The following is a 22134-nucleotide window of genomic DNA, read 5'->3' as shown; positions in this document are numbered from 1 at the left end:
CAATCTTGTGAGACTTTGTTGTACTCATTCTATCAGAAGTAGGTTAGTCTTTTGTAGGGAGCTAATGTATTCATATTATAGTCCAAGAGCTGTCCTATCATGGCCCTATAGAAAAGAAATGTTTTTACTCTTGTCCTCAGTATTTTTGCAATAATGGTCAACATACCAGTTGTCTTCCTAATTTATTGTTGCACCATGTTAACTTACAGTGACTTATGGTGCTTATTTGGAATATGTAACTTCCCAGCTCAACATTTTTCTATTTTATAATTGCTTAGATTCTTTATATACAGTGAATTCCAGTTAATTAGAACATATCAGGACCAGTACATTTTAGCTCAATTAAGTGGCTGCCACAATTCGCTGAAGTTTCATGGAAATAGTTAAAAAGGTATTAAAATGACAAACTACTGTTTAACTGAATAACAAATAATGTATTTAAATAAAATACAGAACAAATTAGAACCCTACAGATACCACTGCAGTACTATAAAACTGTGCATTACTTTCTTAATAGTTATTGACTATATACGATGCTATGTACTGCCATGATTGACTGTAATTGAATGAAATGAGTACTGATGCCTAGTGCAGATAATGGACTGCCGTCATAAAATGCTTTCACGATTGCATCCTCCAAATCATCGTTTTAATTGTGCGTTCAAGATGATGGTCAATACCTTCAAATTCTTCCTAGTTCTTAACATGTTGAAGTAGTAAAAATCATTTCATTTTTACTCACGGCTGTTTCTGGCATCTCTGAGCTTTAATGCGCAACAACGCAGTGAACAAAACAGTTCTCAATTGTCTTGCTGCTTATTTCTCACCAACTATCAGTGACAGAAATCACTGCATTTTGAACTCAAACACACACAATTGACACTTTTTAAACTGTTCGCTCTGAGCCTTACAAACACACAAAGTGCATGCGACTGATACTAGTTAGAAACTGTTCCAATTAAGCAGCACAGTGTCCCAAATAAGCAAGGGACTCCCAGCTATTTCTCTGATTAGTTTGCATTCTTTAAGAGTTGTGCCAAATAAGTGGCTGCCCCAAATTGGAGCAAGAGGCTGAGAGTGAAGGAGTAGGGAATCTCGGAGAGAAGAATTTTTTTTTTTTTTAATACTGCTCGTGGAAAAGAGGCTAGACTGCGCAGGCGAGTGACGTAGAGCACTAAAGGTTTAAAAGGGAGAAGAATTTTCAACGGTCTTTTTTAAATCAGAGCAAGAGGCCCAGAGTGAAGGAGTAAGGAATCTCGGAGAGAAGACTTTTTTTACACTGCTGGGGGAAAAGAGGATAGACTGCACAGGCGAGTGACGTAGAGCGCCAAAGGTTAAAAAAAAGACTATCATATACAGCGGGCAGCGTTGAGAGCGGGCAGCGTTGAGAGCAGGCAGCGGAGTGAGAGGGAGCAGAGTGGGACGGTTTTGGCTCAACAGGCTTCAGCGTGAACAGGCAAAGGCGAGGGTAGGTTCTGGTAAGTTTTGTCTTGTTTGTCTAGAGTAGAGAAAATGCCAGGCAAGATGTTGGAATGCTCCTGTTGCAGGATGTGGGAAGTCAGGGAGACCTCCGGTGTCCCTGACAATGACACCTGCAAGAAGTGCATCCAGCTGCAGCTCCTGACAAACTGCGTTAGGGAACTGGAGCAGAAGCTGGATGACCTCCGGATCATTCGGGAGAATGAGGTGTTTATAGCTGTAGCTTCAGGGAGGTAGTTATGCCAAAGGAGCAACGCACAGGTAATTGGGTTACCATCAGGCGAGGGAAGGGGAAAGGGCAGGCAGAACAGGGTTCCCCTATGACCATTCCCCTCGACAATGAGTATACCGATTTCGATATTGTTGGAGATGACTTACCTGGGACAAGCTGCAGCAACCAGATCTCTGGCACTGAGTCTAGCTCTGCAGTACAGAAGGGAGGGCGGAAGAAGAGGAGAGCGGTAGTGATAGGGGACTCAATAGTTAGAGCTACAGAAAGGTGGTTCTGTGGTCGTGACAGAGACTCCCGGATGGTTTGTTGTCTCCCGGGTGCCAGGGTCAGGGATATCTCTGATCACGTGCACAGCATTCTGAAGTGGGAGGGTGATCAGCCAGATGTCATGGTACACATCGGTACCAATGACGTAGGAAGAAAGAGTGAGAAGGTCCTGAATGAGTATTGAGAGCTTGGTAGGAAGTTAAAAAGCAAGACCTTGAAGGTGGTAACCTCAGGATTGCTACCTGTGCCACGTGCCAGTGAGAGTAAGAATAGGATGCCCTGGCGGATGGCTTCGTGGCTGAGGAACTGGTGTAGGGGGCAGGGTTTCAGATTTCAGGATCATTGGGACCTCTTCTGGGGCAGGTGGGACCTGTACAAGAGAGGCAGGTTACACCTGAACTACAAGGGGACCAATATCCTTGCAGGGAGGTTTGTTAGTGCTTTTGGGGAGGGTTTAAACTAGATTTGCAGGGGGATGGGAACCAGAGTGCCAGAGCAGATAGTGGATCGGGGGTGAAAATAAATATGTTGAAAGTTCATGCAAAGTCACAATTAGAAGGGTTGTGTGTGGTGGTAATAATCTTCTGAGGTGTGTCTATTTCAATGCAAGGAGTATTGTGGGGAAGGCTGACGAGCTGAGGGCATGGATGACACATGGGATCATGGCATTATAGCCATTAGTGAAACTTGGCTATAGGAGGGGCAGGACTGGCAGCTTAATGTTCCAGGGTTCCAATGTTTCAGACGTGATAGAAGCAGAGGAATGAAGGGTGCCGGGGGGGGGGGGGCGGCGTTGGCATTGCTAGTCAGGGAAAATGTTACAGCAGTGCTCAGGCAGGACAGATTAGAGAGCTTGTCTACCTACCGAGGCCATATGGGTGGAGCTGAGAAACAGGAAAGGTATGGCCACATTAATGGGGTTGTATTATAGACTACCCAATAGTCAGTGAGAATTGGAAGAGCAAGTCTGCAGAGAGATAGCAGACAACTACAGGAAACATAAAGTTGTGATAGTAGGGGATTTTGATTTTCCACATATTGATTGGGATTCCCATACTGTTAAAGGTCTAGACGGGTTAGAGTTTGTAAAATGTGTTCAGGAAGGTTTTCTAAATCAATATATAGTGGTAGCAAATAGAGAGGATGCAATATTAGATCTCCTATTAGGAAAAGATGTTAGGACAGGTGAGGGAAGTGTGTGTAGGGAAACACTTTGGTTCCAGTGATCATAACACCATTAGTTTTGACTTGATCATGGATAAAGATAGATCTGGTCCTCGGGTTGAGGTTCTAAACTGGAAAAAGGCCAAATTTGAAGAAATGAGAAAGGATCTAAAAAGGTAACCACGAGGAAATCTGCAGATGCTGGAATTTCAAGCAACACATATGAAAATTGCTGGTGAACGCAGCAGGCCAAGCAGCATCTATAGGAAGAGGTACAGTCGACCTTTCGGGCCGAGACCCTTTGTCAGGGTCTCGGCCCGAAACGTCAACTGTACCTCTTCCTATAGATGCTGCCTGGCCAGCTGCGTTCACCAGCAATTTTTATATAAGGATCTGAAGAGTGTGGATTGGGATAGGTTGTTCTCTGGCAAGGATGTGATTGGTAAGTGGGAGGCCTTCAAAGGAGAAATTTTGGGAGTGCTGAGTTTGTATGTTCCTGTCAGGATTAAAGGCAAAGTGAATAAAAATAAGGAAGCTTGGTTCTCAAGGGATCTTGGAACTCTGATAAAGAAGAAAAGAGAGATGTGTGACATGTATAGGAAACAGGGAGCAAATAGGTGCTTGAGGAGTATAAAAAGTGCAAAAAAATACTTAAGAAAGAGATTAGGAGGGCTAAAAAGATATGAGGTTGCTTTGGCAGTCAAGGTGAAGGATAATAAAAAGAGCTTCTACAGGTATGTTAAGAGCAAAATGATAGTAAGGGATAAAATTGGTCCTCTTGAAGATCAGAGTGGTCAGCTATGTATGGAACCAAAAGAAATGGGGGAGGTCTTGAATGGTTTTTTTGTGTCTGTATTTACTAAGGAAACTGGCATGGAGTCAATGGAAATAAAGCAAACAAGTAGTGAGGTCATGGAACTTATACAGATTGAGAAGGAGGAGGTGCTTGCAATCTTGAGGCAAATCAGAGTAGATATATCCCCAGGACCTGACAGGGTATTCCCTCGGACCTTGAAAGAGACTAGTGTTGAAATTGCAGGGGCTCTGGCAGATATATTTAAAATGTCGGTATCTACGGGTGAGGTGCCGGAGGATTGGAGGATGGCTCATGTTGTTTCGTTGTTTAAAAAAGTCTCTAAAAGTAATCCGGGAAATTATAGGCCGGTAAGTTTGACGTCGGTAGTAGGTAAATTATTGGAAGGAGTACTAAGAGATAAGAACTACAAGTATTTGGATAGACAGGGACTTATTAGGGAGAGTCAACATGGCTTTGTGCGTGGTAGGTCATGTTTAACAAATCTATTCAAGTTGTTACATACCTCAAGGAGATCTTGTGACATTCTTGTGAGAATGATGTAACGGTCTTTTGGAGGTCACCTGATGTAATTTTCCCGCTGATGTGAGGTCACGTGATGACATGTTCATCACGGGTATAAAAGGGAAGACCTCTGGTGATGCAGTTTAGTTTTCCAGCTAGAACGCTTGTCAGTGTCTCCATTCCGTTGCGTATTTGTTTTATGACGCAGTTTCATTTTTAAAACAGAGCGTTACGTTCTGTTGCAAGGTACAATAGTGCTGGACTGGCAATTTCTGCTAGATTTGTTGATGTACCTTTTCAGTAGTATTGGAGAGTGAAGACTTTATCGAAGTACAGGAGCTGAAGGATTAAGAGAAGTTGGTATAGTTCGGCAGTTTAATAAACAATTGACCTTATTCAGTCCTCTTTGAAGAAGTAGCGACCTGCATCGCAGATAACTCTTGCCAAAAGTGCAAGGAAGTTCATGCAAGGTGCTCTCTAGAAATTAAGGTCAGTTGTTTTAAGCCGTTTATTTCCTTCATCGTGAATCCTTTGGACCGAACCAGCAGGAAAGTTGCCTCTATGAAGAAATCCTTCTCCAGAGAAGTCTCTCCCAAATGAATGTATAAATCTGTTGGATTTTCGAATTTACCATTTTAAGAACTGTATTTGACTTTACCGCTTTAAGAACTGTTTTCGAATTTGTCGCTTTAAGAACCAGTACCGAGTGACGATTTGTTGAACGGTCGCATAGCGCTTAACTTCCCGTTAAGGTTTTTGTTCGTTTTTTATTGTTTATCTGTGTTTAGTAAATGTTTGGTTGTTTTTATATAACCTGACTCGATTGATATTCATTGTTGCCGGTTACGTAACATATATTGTGAGGGCTCGTCCAGATATTGTTCCAAATTTTTGAGTTTAAGTGCTGGTTTAATTGTCATTCTGATTTGGAAAAGGGAAATACCGGATCTTTTTTTGTTTGATTGGTGTGTGAGTGGTATTCGGCAGCAATGAATATTGACATCTTTATGGATTCGCCTGACCTGGAGTTTTTAGTGAATGCAAGTAAACCTGTTGTATTGGAGATTGCTAGGAGGTTGGATATTAAGGGAGTTATGAAGAGTACCACAAAGGTCTTAATTCAAAGAAAAATTGCTGAGCATTATATCAGTTTAAAAAGGTTTGATGATGAGGTGTTAGATAGGTTTCCAATGAGTAATCTGGAAATGCAGTTACATCTTGAACAGATAAAGTTTGAAAGATTTAAAGCAGAAATGGCTGAAAGAGAGGCTAATAAAAAAGGGAATTTGAAGAAAGAGAGCAAAATAAATTAAGGGAATTTAAAGATAGAGAAGCTGAAAACCAGAGAAAATTTGAGTTAGAGATGGAGAAATTAAGGATGAGAAATCAGTCTTCTGGTTCTGAGAAACAGCTCAGAACAGCTAGTCATGAGGTTATTTTGGCTCCGCCATTTAATGAAGCTGAAGGGGACAAATATTTCCAGCATTTCGAAACTCTTGCTCCAAGTTTAGGGTGGCCGAAAGAGTAATGGCCAGTGATGTTACAAAGTGTAATTAAAGGCAAGGCACAGCAGAGTTTTTGGAGGAGGTTACCAGGGCAGTGGATGAAGGGAAGGCAGTGGATGTTGTCTACATGGACTTCAGTAAGGCCTTTGACAAGGTCCCGCATGGGAGGTTAGTTATTCAGTGGTATGTATACATGGAGAGGTAGTAAATTGGATTAGACATTGGCTCAATGGAAGAAGCCAGAGAGTGGTAGTGGAGGATTGCTTCTCTGAGTGGAGGCCTGTGGCTAGTGGTATTTGTCATCTATATCAGTGATCTGGATGATAATATGGTAAGTTGGATCAGCAAATTTGTTGATGATACAAAGATTGGAGGTGTAGTGGACAGTGAGGAAGGTTTTCAAAGCTTGCAGAGGGATTTGGACCAGCTGGAAAAATGGGCTGAAAAATGGCAGATGGAGTTTACTACAGACAAGTGTGAGGTGTTGCACTTTGGAAGGACAAACCAAGGTAGAACATACAAGGTAAATGGTAGGGCACTGAGGAGTGCAGTAGAACAGAGGGATCTGAGAACACAGATACAAAATTCCCTAAAGGTGGCGTCACAGGTAGATAGGGTCGTAAAGAGAGCTTTTGATACATTGGCCTTTATTAATCAAAATATTGAGTATAAGAGCTGGAATGTTATGATGAGGTTGTATAAGGCATTGGTGAGGCCGAATTTGGAGTATTGTGTGCAGTTTTGGTCACCAAATTATAGGAAGGATATTAATAAGGTTGAAAGAGTGCAGAGAAGGTTTACAAGGATGTTGCCGGGACTTGAGAAAGTGAGTTACAGAGAAAGTTTGAATAGGTTAGGACTTTATTCCCTGGAGCATAGAAGAATGAGGGGAGATTTGATAGAGGTATATAAAATTATGATGGGTATAGACAGAGTGAGTGAATGCAAGCAGGCTTTTTCCACTAAGGCTAGGGGAGAAAAAAAACATGGGTTAAGGGTGAAGGGGGAAAAGTTTAAAGGGAACGTTAGGGGGGGCTTCTTCACAAAGAGAGTGGTGGGAGTGTGGAATGAACTGTCAGATGAAGTGGTAAATGCCCGCTCACTTTTAACATTTAAGAAAAACTTGGACAGGTATATCGATGAGAGGTGTATGGAAGGATATGGTCCAGTTGCAGGTCAGTGAGACTTGGCAGAAGAATGGTTCGGCACAGCCAAGAAGGGCCAAAAGACCTGTTTCTGTGCTGTAATGTTCTGTGGTTCTATGATTCTAATTAACCAGAATCCACTGTATTTTGAAGTCCTGAAGATTCTGTGCATCCTCCTACCAATTCTTAGGGTCACCTAGCTTTTAATTATTAACAGGGATAAAGTATTTTCTTAAAATTAAAGGAATAAATTGGGAGACAATACTGTACTATTATGAATTTTCAAAAAATTGACATCTGTGATTTATTATAAGGTCAATCGCAAAAAGGAATTCAGGAATCTAGTGATGTGGATATTTTCGCCAAGATTTCAAAAATTAACCAAGATCTGGGTAAGAATCATATAGTGCTTTTGTTAAGAAATCATATGTAATGCAATGTAACTCAAGTAATGTTACCTCATTTATGAATTCATTCTGCAAATCAGTTTTAGATTACAGTACATTAGACCATGTCAGTAAACTATTTATATTTGTATTGCATCTTCCATGTCCATTTAAGGATGTCCAAAAGCACTTTCAAACCAGTGAAACATATTTTGAAGTATAATGTAGGTTAATTTGTTGACCAATATAGGTACAGCAAAACTTTAAAAAACTGAGTTGTTGTGGTCTAAAAGTTCATTAATGTTTCTGTTTGCTATGCAAATAAATCTTAAAAGTTGAGTGTAAGTCACAATAAAACTATAGCTTGTGCAGACTGCAAAAACTGTATGAATAGATGTTGCACACATGCATAGAGGACATTTGTAGTGTGTGCATCTGTGACCTCAATTCTCTTCTAAGGTCAGTTAGAATATTCCTCAATGAAAAAAATAATCAAACTTGTTTGATTAAGGATATGTTGAGGGAAAAATCAGAGGAAGCAACATTTAACCATACTCATTTCATAGCAGCCATCCTTTTTGATAAGCTGTTCAACCACTTTTCACAAGGTAGGCAGTGAACTACATAGGAATTTCAAATTACTATTAAAGTAGGGAGCCCCAAACAGCCAATGCTACAATGGTGAAGATGTAATTATCTTTCTCGTAATTAAACTTTGCATAAATGCTTCAGTGGTTGGCACGTTAGCATGCTGAATGAATGGGAGGTAGACTATAATGTCATTGGCAGGATTGACTTTCCCTAAGAATCCCAAAGGGAGAGGCTAGAAGGTCTCATGGCCACTTAATATATAGGGTTTCACTCCCCTAAAGTGATCTATCTAAGGAGTGTTTTACCTACAATCTATGGTTGCAAAAGTTTGGAAAGTAGAGGCCCATAGCGTTCTTAAGATTTGATTCCATAAGACCATAAGACAAAGGAGCAGAAGTAGGCCATTCGGCCCATTGAGTCTGCTCCGCCATTTTATCATGAGCTGATCCATTTTATCCTATTTAGTCCCACTGTCCCGCGTTCTCACCATAACCTTTGATGTCCTGGCTACTCAGATACCTATCAATCTCTGCCTTAAATACACCCAATGACTTGGCCTCCACTGCTGCCCGTGGCAACAAATTCCATAGATTCACCACCCTCTGACTAAAAAAATTTTTTTGCATTTCTGTTCTGAAAGGGCGCCCTTCAATCCTGAAGTCATGCCCTCTCGTACTAGACTCCCCCATCACGGGAAACAACTTTGCCACATCCACTCTGTCCATGCCTTTTAACATTCAAGATGTTTCTATGAGGTCTCCCCTCATTCTTCTAAACTCCAAGGAATACAGTCCAAGAGCGGACGAACGTTCCTCATATGTTAACCCTCTCATTCCCGGAATCATTCTAGTGAATCTTCTCTGTACCCTCAGCACATGCAACGTCAGCACATCCTTTCTTAAATAAGGAGACCAAAACTGCCCACAGTACTCCAAGTGAGGTCTCACCAGCGCCTTATAGAGCCTCAACATCACATCCCTGCTCCTATACTATATTCCTCTAGAAATGAATGCCAACATTGCATTCGCCTTCTTCACTACCGACTCAACCTGGAGGTTAACTTTAAGGGAATCCTGTACGAGGACTCCCAAGTCCCGTTGCATCTCAGAACTTTGAATTCTTTCCCCATTTAAATAATAGTCTAGCCGTTTATTTTTTCTGCCAAAGTGCATAACCATACACTTTCCAACATTGTACTTCATTTGCCACTTCTCTGCCCATTCTTCCAATCTATCCAAGTCTCTCTGCAGACTCTCCGTTTCCTCAGCACTACTGGCCCCTCCACCTATCTTCATATCGTCAGCAAACTTAGCCACAAAGCCATCTATTCCATAATCCAAATCATTGATGTACAATGTAAAAAGAAGCGGCCCCAATACTGATCCCTGTGGAACACCACTGGTAACCGGCAGCCAACCAGAATAGGATCCCTTTATTCCCACTCTCTGTTTCCTGCCAATCAGCCAACGCTCTATCCACGTATGTAACTTTCCTGTAATTCCATGGCTCTTATCTTGTTAAGCAGCCTCATGTGTGGCACCTTGTCAAAGGCCTTCTGAAAATCCAAATATACAACATCCATTGCATCTCCCTTGTCTAGCCTACTGGTAATTTCCTCAAAAAATTGTAATAGGTTTGTCAGGCAGGATTTTCCTTTAAGGAATCCATGCTGAGTTCTGCCTATCTTGTCATATGCCTCCAGGTACTCTGTAACCTCATCCTTGACAATCAGCTCCAACAACTTCCCTACCACCGACGTCAAGCTAACAGGTCTATAATTTCCTTTTTGCTTCCTTGCCCCCTTCTTAAATAGCGGAGTGACATTTGCAATCTTCCAGTCTTCCGGAACCATGCCAGAATCTATCGACTTTTGAAAGATCATCGCTAATCCCTCCGCAATCTCCACAGCTACTTCCTTCAGAACACGAGGGTGCATTCCATCTGGTCCAGGAGATTTATCGACCTTTAGCCTATTCAGCTTCCTGAGTACTTTCTCTGTCGTAATTGTGACTGCGCACACTTCTCTTCCCTGCCACCCTTGAGTGTCCGGTATCCTGCTGTCTTCCTCAGTGAAGACTGATGCAAAATACTTGTTCAGTTCCTCTGCCATCTCCTCATCTCCCATTACAATTTCTCCAGCAACACACATCAAAGTTGCTGGTGAACGCAGCAGGCCAGGCAGCATCTGTAGGAAGAGGTGCAGCCGACGTTTCAGGCCGAGAAAGACAGGAGGGGGAGGGATGGAGCCAAGAGCTGGACAGGTGATTGGCAAAAGGGGATACGAGAGGATCATGGGACAGGAGGTCCGGGAAGAAAGACGGGGGGGGGGACCCAGAAGATGGGCAAGAGGTATATTCCGAGGGACAGAGGGAGAAAAAGGAGAGTGAGAGAAAGAATGTGTGCATAAAAATAAGTAACAGATGGGGTACTAGGGGGAGGTGGGGCCTAGCGGAAGTTAGAGAAGTCGATGTTCATGCCACCAGGTTGGAGGCTACCCAGACGGAATATAAGGTGTTGTTCCTCCAACCTGAGTGTGGCTTCATCTTTACAGTAGAGGAGGCCGTGGATAGACATGTCAGAATGGGAATGGGATGTGGAATTAAAATGTGTGGCCACTGGGAGATCCTGCTTTCTCTGGCGGACAGAGCGTAGATGTTCAGCAAAGCGGTCTCCCAGTCTGCGTCGGGTCTCGCCAATATATAAAAGGCCACAACGGGAGCACCGGACGCAGTATATCACCCCAGTCGACTCACAGGTGAAGTGTTACCTCACCTGGAAGGACTGTTTGGGGCCCTGAATGGTGGTAAGGGAGGAAGTGTAAGGGCATGTGTAGCACTTGTTCCGCTTACACAGATAAGTGCCAGGAGGGAGATCAGTGGGGAGGGATGGGGGGGACGAATGGACAAGGGAGTTGTGTAGGGAGCGATCCCTGCGGAATGCAGAGAGAGGGTGGGAGGGAAAGATGTGCTTAGTGGTGGGATCCCGTTGGAGGTGGCGGAAGTTATGGAGAATAATATGTTGGACCCGGAGGCTGGTGGGGTGGTAGGTGAGGACCATGGGAACCCTATTCCTAGTGGGGTGGCGGGAGGATGGAGTGAGAGCAGATGTACGTGAAATGGGGGAGATGCGTTTAAGAGCAGAGTTGATAGTGGAGGAAGGGAAGCCCCTTTCTTTAAAAAAATTCTCCAGTATCATTTTCTGTCGGTCCTATATCTACTCTCACCTGTCTTTTACTCTTTATATACTTGAAAAAGCTTTTAGTATCCTCTTTGATATTATTTGCTAGTTTCCTTTCATAGTTAATCTTTTCTCTCTTAATGACCTTCTTGGTTTCCTTTTGTAAAGTTTTAAAAACTTCCCAATCCTCTGTCTTCCCACTAATTTTTGCTTCCTTATATGCCCTCACCTTTGCTTTAACTTTGGCTTTGACTTCTCTTGTCAAAAACGGTTGCATCCTTTTTCCACTCGAAGATTTCTTCTTTTATGGAATATACCTGTCTTGCACATTCTTCATTTCTCGCATAAACTCCAGCCACTGCTGCTCTGCCGTCTTTCCCGCCAGTGTCTCTTTCCAGTCAACTTTGGCCAGTTTCTCTCTCATGCCACTGTAGTTTCCTTTACTCCACTGAAACACCGACACATCAGATTTCGGCTTCTCTTTTTCTAATTTCACAGTGAACTCAATCACTGCCTCCTAAGGGTTCTTTCACCTCAATCTCTCCAATCACCTCCGGTTCATTACACAATACCCAATCCAGTACAGCCGATCCCCTAGTGGACTCAACGACAAGCTGTTCTAAAAAGCCATCTCGCAGACATTCTACAAATTCTCTCTCTTGAGATCCAGTGCCGACCCGATTTTTCCAATCTACTCGCATGTTAAAATCCTTAACCTCTAGCTGTATAGCATCCTTCTTTTAGCGTTGATGCCACTTTGATGTTCCTAGCTTCCAGATTATTTCTGACATTGGCAGCTAATTCACAATTTGTCATAACCTGAAGCTCAGTGCTGTTTTAGTTCGGTCACAATGCTCTCTCAAGGAAAAATATTAGAAACCAACAATAGAAGGCAAATGAATTTGTGGGATTGCAGAATACCTAAAACTTCAGTATTCACACCACTCTGCACTTCCTATGGAAAACAAAAGCTCCAAAGAAATCACAAAGGAGAAGTCTTGTAGGATTTCCAAGAGGTCCATACTCCGAAACTGAATTTCTCAGCTAAGTTTTATTCAATGAATGCCAGTTTAAGCACTGAGGGTTGGCTCCTTCAGTTCTGCCACCTCAAGATCTTGATGTAATACTGTGCCCTTTGATGATGGTGAAAAGTGGTATGATGCCCTTTGAAAAAGTTGAAAACCACAGAACGCAGCAGTGAGTGATTAAAGATGCCCTTGAACACTTCAGCCAGTTAGTCGGCACTCTATGTAAATATATTCGGCCCATAATTCTCCAAGCCCCACCCCTCCATGGACCTGTCCAAGTGATTTTTAGATGACATTGTACCTACTTCAACCACTTCCTCTGGCAGCTTGTTCTATCTACTCACCACCCCCTGCATGGAAAATGATGTCTTTCAGGTCCCTTTTAAATCTTTCCCTCTCACTTTAAAACTACGATCCCTATGATCCCTAGTTTTGGATGCCTGTTCTGAGTAAAAGATGTCGTCTACCTTATCTATGCCTCTCATAATTTTAAATATTTCTATGCAGTCTCCCCTTCTTGGACATTTCAGGAAATAAACTCTTAGCCTGGCCAACCTCTCCATATAACCCCTTGCAAATCTTACCTGTTATTTTTCCAGTTTAACCATGCTTTGCAATAACAGGGTGATCAAAATTGTACAGAATACTCCAAGTATAGCCTCACCAACACTTATGCAACTGAAACATAATGTCTTAACTCCTATACTCAGTGCTCATACTGATGAAGTCTAATGTGCTAAACACCTTTTTCACCACCCTGTTTGCCTGTGGCGCCACGTTCAATGAACAATGTCCTTGTATTCCTAAGTCCTTCTGTTCCAATATCACCCCTAGTGCCCTACCATTCAGTAGAGTTATTAGGACTTGATGTTTCAATCCCTGTGGTAAGTTGGCACTCTCGATGTTGGCAGTGGGTTTGGATTGGTAACAAGGAGGGAGGGTAGGTACGTCATCGGGGTCATCAGGTGGGCACCCTCCTTCTTTGGCATTTCGTTGATAAGCCCACAACATCTCCAGAGGGCTCAATGGTGCTACCTGGCATCCCAGATACACCCCCCTCAGTTCCATACCCTCCTGTCTTCATCTTGCAGCCCAGTTGTTGTCTTTCCTTTTAATCCAAATCCAGTTGCTGCTTTTTTCTGCTGCATTTGACAAGGCCTTGATTGCTTGTTGGAGGGAGTGACCCCTTACCCCCATCTTCTTCAATAGACTGGTCATAGATGTAGCAACAAATCCCCTGCATCCCACTTCTACAGGGAAAATCTTGGTCTTCCAGCCATTCTGGGCAGCTACAGTTGCCAGTTCAGAGTACTTGGTCTTTTTCCTCTCATAAGCTTCTTCGACACCATCTTCCCATGGTACTGTCAATTCCACAACATACGCCAGCTTGGCTGTTGTGGACCACAGGACCATGTTTGGCCGGAGTGTTGTAGCCACAATGTCTGAGGGAAACACAAGCTTCTTCTCTAAGTCCATGTCCATTTTCCAATCCCGAGCAACCTGCAAAATTGTTACATCTTTTGATGTTGTATGGTGCTTTGGAGGTTGGCCTGCTGGTACAAATCATGTGATGTGGACATTTCCTGCTGATGTTTGTGGGAGAGCATTTGTGGTGATTCGCCTCTGTTCCAAGATTGATGCCAGCTGTCTGAGAACTTGGTTATGCTGCCAAGTGTACCGCCCCTGGGTGAGGCTCGTGGTGCATCCTGTTAAAATGTGCCTTAGTAATCCAGGTGCTTGACAAAGAGAGCAAGTGGGGTCTTCTCCCCACCACTGGTTCAGGTTCTGGGATGTGGGTAGGAGGTCATAAGTGGCTCTGATGACAAAACTTTGCTGAGATCCCTCCATCTCCCAGATGTCACGCCAGCTAAGTTTATAGTATAAGTCCTACATTAATTTGACTTTCCAAATGCATCACCTCACACTTACCTGTATTGAAATCCACTTGCTATTTCTCAGCCCTCTTCCCTAACTGATCTCCTGCATTCTTTGATAACTTTCTTAACTATAAACAATACCTAACTTTGTGTTACCCACAAACTTGTGCATTTGAATCCAAATCACATAGTTAAATAACAAATAACTTGTGTCCCAAAGCCACCCCTGTGGTGTGGATATATAGTTACCTGTCTCCATTCCAAAACAAGACATACCATCATCACCCTCTGCTTCCTACTTCCAAGCCAATTTTGAATCCATGTAACTAGTTCCCCTTAGATTCAGTGAGACCTAACCTTCCAGAATAGCCTACTACAGTATGCAGGTCCTTGTCAGGGGCCTGACTAAACTCCAATAGACAGCATTCACTGCTCCAATTCATCTACCTTTCTGATTACATCTTCAAAACAGAAACTCTAAAAAGGTTCATCAAGCACAATTCCCATGTATAAAGCCATTCTGATGCCTCCTAATCAATCTTTATCCAAATACTCAGAATTTCCACCAGTAACTTCCTCAGGAACTGACTCAGGAAAGGAAAAAGAAGAAGGTGTGTTTTATGGTTAACTTTCATTGGTGGTTCTGTTGAATTCATGTTCTCCGACCTTGAACATCTAATAGTTGAAATCCGTCCATTATAATCAAGCGCTCGTGACAGTTCACTGCACAATGTCATCTACAAACAAGAAACAGCCAATCCTGATGCATTTCAACCAGGCTTGTTTGAAGAAAACCCTGCCTAAATACCCCAGCATGTAAGAGGTAGCACCAGAGGTCCCAACACACTAGAGCACTGTTATACTAAGATAAGGGATGCCTACCACTCCTTGCCCAGACTGCATTTTGGTAAATCAGATCAATTGGCTATCCTTCTACCTTCATATAAGCAGAGGCATAAAGCAAAGCTCCAGAAATTAGGACAACAAAGATGTAGTCGTGGGAGGGAGAGGAGTGCTTACAGGATTGCTTTGAGTCAGTGGACTGGGTTGTGTTCAAGCATTCATCTAGGGATCTGAATAAATACACAATGGTTGTAATGGACTTTATTAAAATAGCTGTAGACAAGTGTGTCCTCACTAAGTTGCTCAGAGTCCCCAATCAGAAGCCCTGGATAAACCACAAGGTCCAAAATCTGAGGGCATTCAAGTCTGGAAACTAAGAAAGTTACAAAAGGTGCAGGTACACTCTCCAGAAACCCATTTCACAGGCAAAGTGGAAATTCCAGACCAAACTTGAATCAACAAAGGATGTTCAGCAGCTGTGGCAGGGCTTGAATGCCATCACCTCTTATAAAGTTAAATCAAGCAACATGGGAGACAGCATGGCTACACTTCGCTTCCAGATGAGCTCAGTGCGTTCTCTGCTCACTTTGACCGTCAAAACATTGAGGAACCTTCACAAACTCCCACATACCCCAATGATGCTAAGATTTCAGTCTCTCAAGCTGATGTACTGGCTGCCTTTCAGGAGGGTGAGTCCATGGAAAGCATCCGGACTGGACGGGGTATCTGGCCACGTACTAAAGACCTGTACTGAACAACTGGCTGGTGTGGTCACTGAGATCTGTCTCTCTCTTTGGCAGTGTGTGGTTCCCACCTACTTCAAGCAGGCTTCAATTATACTAGTGCCTAAGAAAAGTGTGGTGATGTACCTCAAGACTTTCGCCCAGTTGCACTTGCATCCACAATGATTAACTGTTCTGAGACGTTGTTGATGAAACATATCAGCTCCTGCCTGTGAGGCGACTTGGTTCTGCTCCAACTTGTGTCCTGCTCTATTCATAGAACACAGAACAGCACAGCACAGCACAGCACAGCACAGGAACAGGCCTTTGGGCCCACAATATTGGTCAAACCAACTAAAGAGTAAATGAAAAATCCCCAAAAACTAGTCTCTCTTAACTACACAATATCCATATCCATCCATTTTCCTCACCTTCACATGCCCATCTAAATACCTCTTAAAAGCCTCTACTGTATTTGCCTCTACCATCATACTCTGTAATGCATTCTAGTATCCACCACTCTGAGTAAAAAAATTACCCGTCACATTCCCTTTGAACCTACCCCCTCTCATTTTCAATGCATACCTGCTGGTTGGCATTTCTACCCTGAGAAAAGGACGCTCCTTGTCTACTCTATCCATGCTTCTCATAATCTTATAAACTTCTATCTGTTCTCCCTTCAGCCTCCACCACTGCAAAGAAAACAACCCAAGTTTGTCCAGCCACTCAAGCCAGGTAGCATCCTGGTTAAACTCATCTGCGCCCTCTCAAAAGTTTCAACATCCTTCCTACAGTAGGATGACCAGAACTGTATGAAATACTCCAGATGTAGCCTAATCAGGGTTTTATAAAGTTAAAACAAAACCTCTTTTGTACTCAGTACCTCAAATAATAAAAACTAGCATTCTGTAAGCTGCCTTAACCACCCTATAGATCTGTGTAGACACTTTCATGGAGCTATGAATGTGGACCCCAAGATCTCTCTGTTCAGTAACACTGTTAAAGGTCTTGCCCATATCTGCAACTGATCTATATTGCACTGTATTCTTTGCCAGTCTTCTACACTATCCACATTTGCTTTACACTTATCACTGTGTGGCTAAGCACAGTTCCAATGTCATATTCAAGTTTGCTGGTGATACCACTATTGTGGACCGAAACAATGATGGTGATGAATCAGCATGTATGAGGGAGATTGAAAATCTGGCTGAATGGTGTCATAACAACCTCTCACTCAATGTCAGCAAGACCAGGGCGAGGGACACCTGAGGTCCATGAGCCAAATCTCATTGGAGGATCAGAGGTAAAGGTTATCGACTTTAAATTCCTAAGCGTTACTATTTCAGAGGACCTGGCCTGGTCCCAGCACATAAGTGAAATTCTGAATGGAAAATCCTACAAAAAGTAGCAGATTTAGCCCGGTACATCATGAGTGAAACCCTCCCAGCACTGTCGTAAGAAAGCAGCATCCATCATCAGGGATTCCCACCACCCAGGTCGTGCTCTCTTCTTACTGCTTCCATCCAGTAGAAGGTACAAGAGCCTCAGAACTCTCACCATCAGGTTCAAGAACAGTTACTACCCGCAACCGTCAGGCTCTTAAGCAAAAGGGGAAAACTATACTCAACTTCCCATCATTTAAATGTTCCCAGAACTAATTAACTCACTTTCAAGAGCTTTTCAACTTGTGTTCTTGTTATTTATACATTAATACTTGTATCTCCCTCATACATTTATTTAGATTTACATTTGCACAGTTTGTTGTCTTCTACAGGATCTTTCATTGATCTTGTTATAGTTACTATTCTATAGATTTGTTAAGTATTTCTGCAAAAAAATGAATCTCAAGGTTGTATATGTAACATAGATGTACTTTAATAATAAAATCTACTTTAAACTTGGAACTTACTACTGATGTCAAGCTGACTAGCCTGTTGTACCCCTGGCTTGTTCTTGCTAAGCATCTTAAACGATGGAAATTTAGCAAACTTTCCATCTTCAGGAACTTCACCATTGACTAACAGTGGAGCAAATAACTCTGGAAGGGTCTCCACAATATCCTCTGTATCCTCCTACAGAGTCTGAGGATGTATTTGGTGAGGCACTAGGTGTTAATGCAGCTTAATGCACTGTAAGGCTGCAAATACCTCCTCCCTAGTAATATGAATGTCCTCCAAAACATCTGCATTGTTTCCTGTATCTCTTGAGTAACAGCTGTGACTTTCTCAGTGAACATCAAGGAATAATATTTGTTAAAAATCCCATCCATTACTGGCAGTTCAAGACATAGGCAGCCCTGCTGATCTCTAGGAGGACATATTCTCTCCCTAGCTGCCCTTTTACTCTTAATATAGCTATGAATCTCTTGGGATTTTTCCTGCCAGGTCCATTTTAAGCTTTCTCTTTGCCCTCCAGATTTTAGAAACATAGAAAACATACAGCACAATACAGGCCCTTCAGCCCACAAAGCTGTGCCGAACATGTCCCTACCTTAAAACTATCTAGGCTTTACCAATAGCCCTCTATTTTTCTAAGCTCCATGTACCCATCCAGGAGTCCCTTAAAAGACCCGATCGTTTCCACCTCCAATGCTGCCGGCAGCCTATTCCACGCACTCACCACCCTTTGCGTTTTTAAAAAAGAAACTTAACCCTGACAGCTCCTCTGTACCTACTTCCAAGCACCTTAAAACTATGCCCTCTCATGCTAGCCATTTCAGCCCTGGGGAAAAGCCTTTGACTATCCACATGATCAAAGCCTCTCATTATCTTGTACACCTCTGTCAAGTCACCTCTCATCCTCTGTCGCTCTAAGAAGAAAAGGCCGAGTTCACTCAACCTATTCTCATAAGGCATGTTCCCCAATCCAGGCAACATCCTTGTAAATCTCCCCTGCACCCTTTCTATGACTTCCACATCCTTCCTGCAGTGAGGCGACCAGAACTGAGCAGAGTACTCCAAGTGTGGTCCTGTACAGCAGCAACATTACCTCTCGGCTCCTAAGTTCAATTCCACGATTGATGAAGGCCAATACACCATATGCCTTCTTAACCACAGAGTCAACCTGCACAGCAGCTTTGAGTGTCCTGTGGACTCGGACCCCAAGATCCTTCTGATCCTCCACACTGCCAAGAGTCTTACCATTAATACTATATTCTGCCATCATATTTGACCTACCAAAATGAACCACTTCACACTTATCTGGGTTGAACTCCATCTGCTACTTCTCAGCCCAGTTTTGCAGCCTATCAATGTCCCACTGTAACTTCTGACAGCCCTCCACACTATCCACAACACCTCCAACCTTTGTGTCATCAGCAAACTTACTAACTCATCCCTGCCCTTCCTCATCCAGGTCATTTATAAAAATTACGCAGAGTAAGGGTCCCAGAACAGATCCCTGAGGCACACCACTGGTCACCGACCTCCATGCAGAATATGACCCATCTACAACCTTTCTTCGCCTTCTGTGGGCAAGCCAGTTCAGATCCACAAAGCAATGTCCCCTTAGATCCCATGCCTCCTTACTTTCTCAATAAGCCTTGCATGGGGTACCTTATCAAATGCCTTGCTAAAATCCATACACACTACATCTACTGCTCTTCCTTCATCAATGTGTTTAGTCACATCCTCAAAAAATTCAATCAGGCTCATAAGGTATGGCCTGCCCTTGACAAAGCCATGCTGACTATTCCTAATCATATTATGCCTCTCCAAATGTTCATAAATCCTGCCTCTCAGGATCTTCTCCATCAACTTACCAACCACTGAAGTAAGATTCACTGGCCTATAATTTCCTGGGCTATCCCTATTCCCTTTCTTGAATAAGAGAACAATATCCGCAACCCTCCAATCCTCCGGAACCTCTCCCGTCCTCATTGATGATGTGAAGATCATTGCCAGAGGCTCAGCAATCTCCTCCCTCACTTCCCACAGTAGCCTGGGGTACATCCCGTCTAGTCCCGGTGACTTATCCAACTTGATACTTTGCAAAAGCTCCAGCACATCCTTTTTTTTTAATATCTACATTCTCAAGCTTTTCAGTCCACTGCTAGTCATCCCTACAGTCGCCAGGATCCTTTTCCGTAGTGAATACTGAAGCAAAGTATTCATTAAGTACCTCTGCTATTTCCTCCAGTTCCATACACACTTTTCCATTGTCCTATTCTCTCATGGCTTATCCTATTGCTCTTCACATACTTGTAGAATGCCTTGGAGTTTTCCTTAATCCTGTCCGCCAAGGCCTTCTCATGGCCCCTTCTGGCTCTCCTGATTTAATTCTTAAACTCCTTCCTGCTAACCTTATAATGTTCTAGATTCATGTCATTACCTAGTTTTTTTTAACCTTTTGTAAGCTCTTCTTTTCTTCTTGACTAGATTTACAACAGCCTTTGTGCATAACGAACCTTGTACCCTACCATCCTTTCCATGTCTCATTGGAACGTATCTACTCAGAACCCCATGCAAATACCCCCTGAACATTTGCCACGTTTCTTCGGTACGTTTCCCTGAGAACATCTTTTTCCAATTTATGTTTCCAAGTTCCCGCCTGATAGCCTCATAGTTCCCCTTACTCCAGTTAAACATTTCCCTAGCTTGTCTGTTCCTATCCCTCTCCAATGCTATAGTAAAGGAGATAGTGATCACAATTCTATCTCCAAAATGCTCTCCTACTGAGAGACCTGACACCTGACCAGGTTCACTTCCCAGTACCAGATCAAGTACAGACTCCTCTTGTAGGCTTATCTACGTATTGTGCCAAGAAACCTTCCTGAACACACCTAACAAGCTCCACACTGTCTAAACCCCTCACTGTAGGGAGATACCACAACAACCCTGTTATTATTACTCCTTTCCAGAATCTGTCTCCTTAGCTGCTCCTCGATGTCCCTGTTACTATTGGGTGGTCTATTTTCTATGTATATTCCAAATTGCAGCCTCACCAGCAACTGCAATGTGATGTCCCTACCTAAACTTGATGCCCTGTCTGATGAAGGCCAGCATTGTAAATGGCTACTTCATCACCGTCTCTATTTCCATAGCTGTTTTCAGCAAAGTGTGCACATGTACTTTCAGGCCTTGTCATTCACAGTGTAAGTTCTACTCTAGTTTGACTGTCTAAAATATGTTGCCTCACTCTTACGTAAATTTGAAATCCTTTTGCCATTCCCAAACTAATCAAGATCTTTTTTGCAATTCGTTGTAACATACTTCAATATCAACAAGACCTCCTAATTTATTATTATCTGCAAACTTGCTAATCATGACATGTACATTTATATCTAAACCATTTATATAAATAATGAATAACAAGTCCTAGTACTGATCCTTAGAGCACCCCACTAGTCTCAGGCCTCCAGTCTGAGAAGCAGCCTTCACCTATCACCCTCCGCTTCCTATCGTTGAGCCAATTCGTTCTGCACCTTGCTAGCTCTCTCTGAATCCTATGCAACCTAATTTTCCAGATTAGCCTGCCATGTGGGACCTTGTGATGGCCTTACTATAGAACATATAAACAACATCCACAGCCCTACCTTCATCTGTCCTCCAAGTTACCTCTTGGAACATCTTCATAATATTTGTCAGACATTACCTCCGACACACAAAACCATGCTGACTATTCCTAATCGGGCCTTGACTATTCATGTGATGGTAGATCTTGTCCTTCACAATTCTCTCCAGTAGCTCCACTACAGTTGAAGTCAGGCTCACCAGCCTGTAGTTCCTTAGTCTGTCCTTGCTTTCTTGAACAATTGAATAACACTAGCACCCTGCAGTTTTTAAAATATTTTTGCTGGTTGCTAATCATGAAGCAAATATTCAAAGGCCACCACAATTTCTTCCGTTACCTGACATAAGGTCGGGGGGGGAGGGGGGGGAGAGGGGTACTTCAGGATTTGTCCTCCTTTTTGCGCCTCAAGGTTGTAAATAACTCTTTCTTCATAATATGCATATGATCGAATACCTTACCACCACATTACCCTAATTTCTTTGACATCCACGATATTCTCCTTTGTAAACACTTTGGAGAAATAGATATTAAAATCTTAGCCATCTGCTGCAGCTCCACAGCGGATGGCCTTGATATTTTTTAAGAGGTCCATTGTCACCCCTTTTCTGTAATATAAATGAGGAACTTTTGGATCAAAGTACAAATTGAAATATCAGAATATTTCAGTTTTTTAGTTTAGAATAACTTGGTATTAAACTGTTCAAATGTAATTGCAGTTTGTAGTAAATTACTTTCTAAAGGCCAAGTATTCTGCTATGTGTTAATAAAATTTGCAGAACTCTGGTCACAAAGCATACGAATATCAGAATAATCTATCCTGGTTACTTTATAAGGAACCAAAAATGAAGACTCTTACAATTACATAGTGATTGTATTGAATAAGGTTGCA

The 22134-nt window shown here is 42.7% G+C and overlaps 1 protein-coding gene across 5 annotated transcripts in view; it reads left to right on the top strand.

Annotated features, from left to right (window-relative positions):
• Positions 1 to 22134, top strand: part of LOC140205050 (low choriolytic enzyme-like) — a 131664-nt gene that overhangs the window by 8674 nt on the left and 100856 nt on the right. For all 5 annotated transcript variants that reach the window (XM_072272161.1, XM_072272163.1, XM_072272162.1 and 2 more), the window contains exon 4: positions 7425 to 7502. In XM_072272161.1, the coding sequence (XP_072128262.1) occupies positions 7425 to 7502 (78 nt within the window). The remainder of the gene's footprint in view (positions 1 to 7424; positions 7503 to 22134) is intronic.

Source organism: Mobula birostris, chromosome 11, assembly GCF_030028105.1.
Source record: "Mobula birostris isolate sMobBir1 chromosome 11, sMobBir1.hap1, whole genome shotgun sequence".
NCBI lineage: Eukaryota > Metazoa > Chordata > Chondrichthyes > Myliobatiformes > Myliobatidae > Mobula > Mobula birostris.
This window is presented reverse-complemented; position numbering and strand designations above follow the sequence as displayed.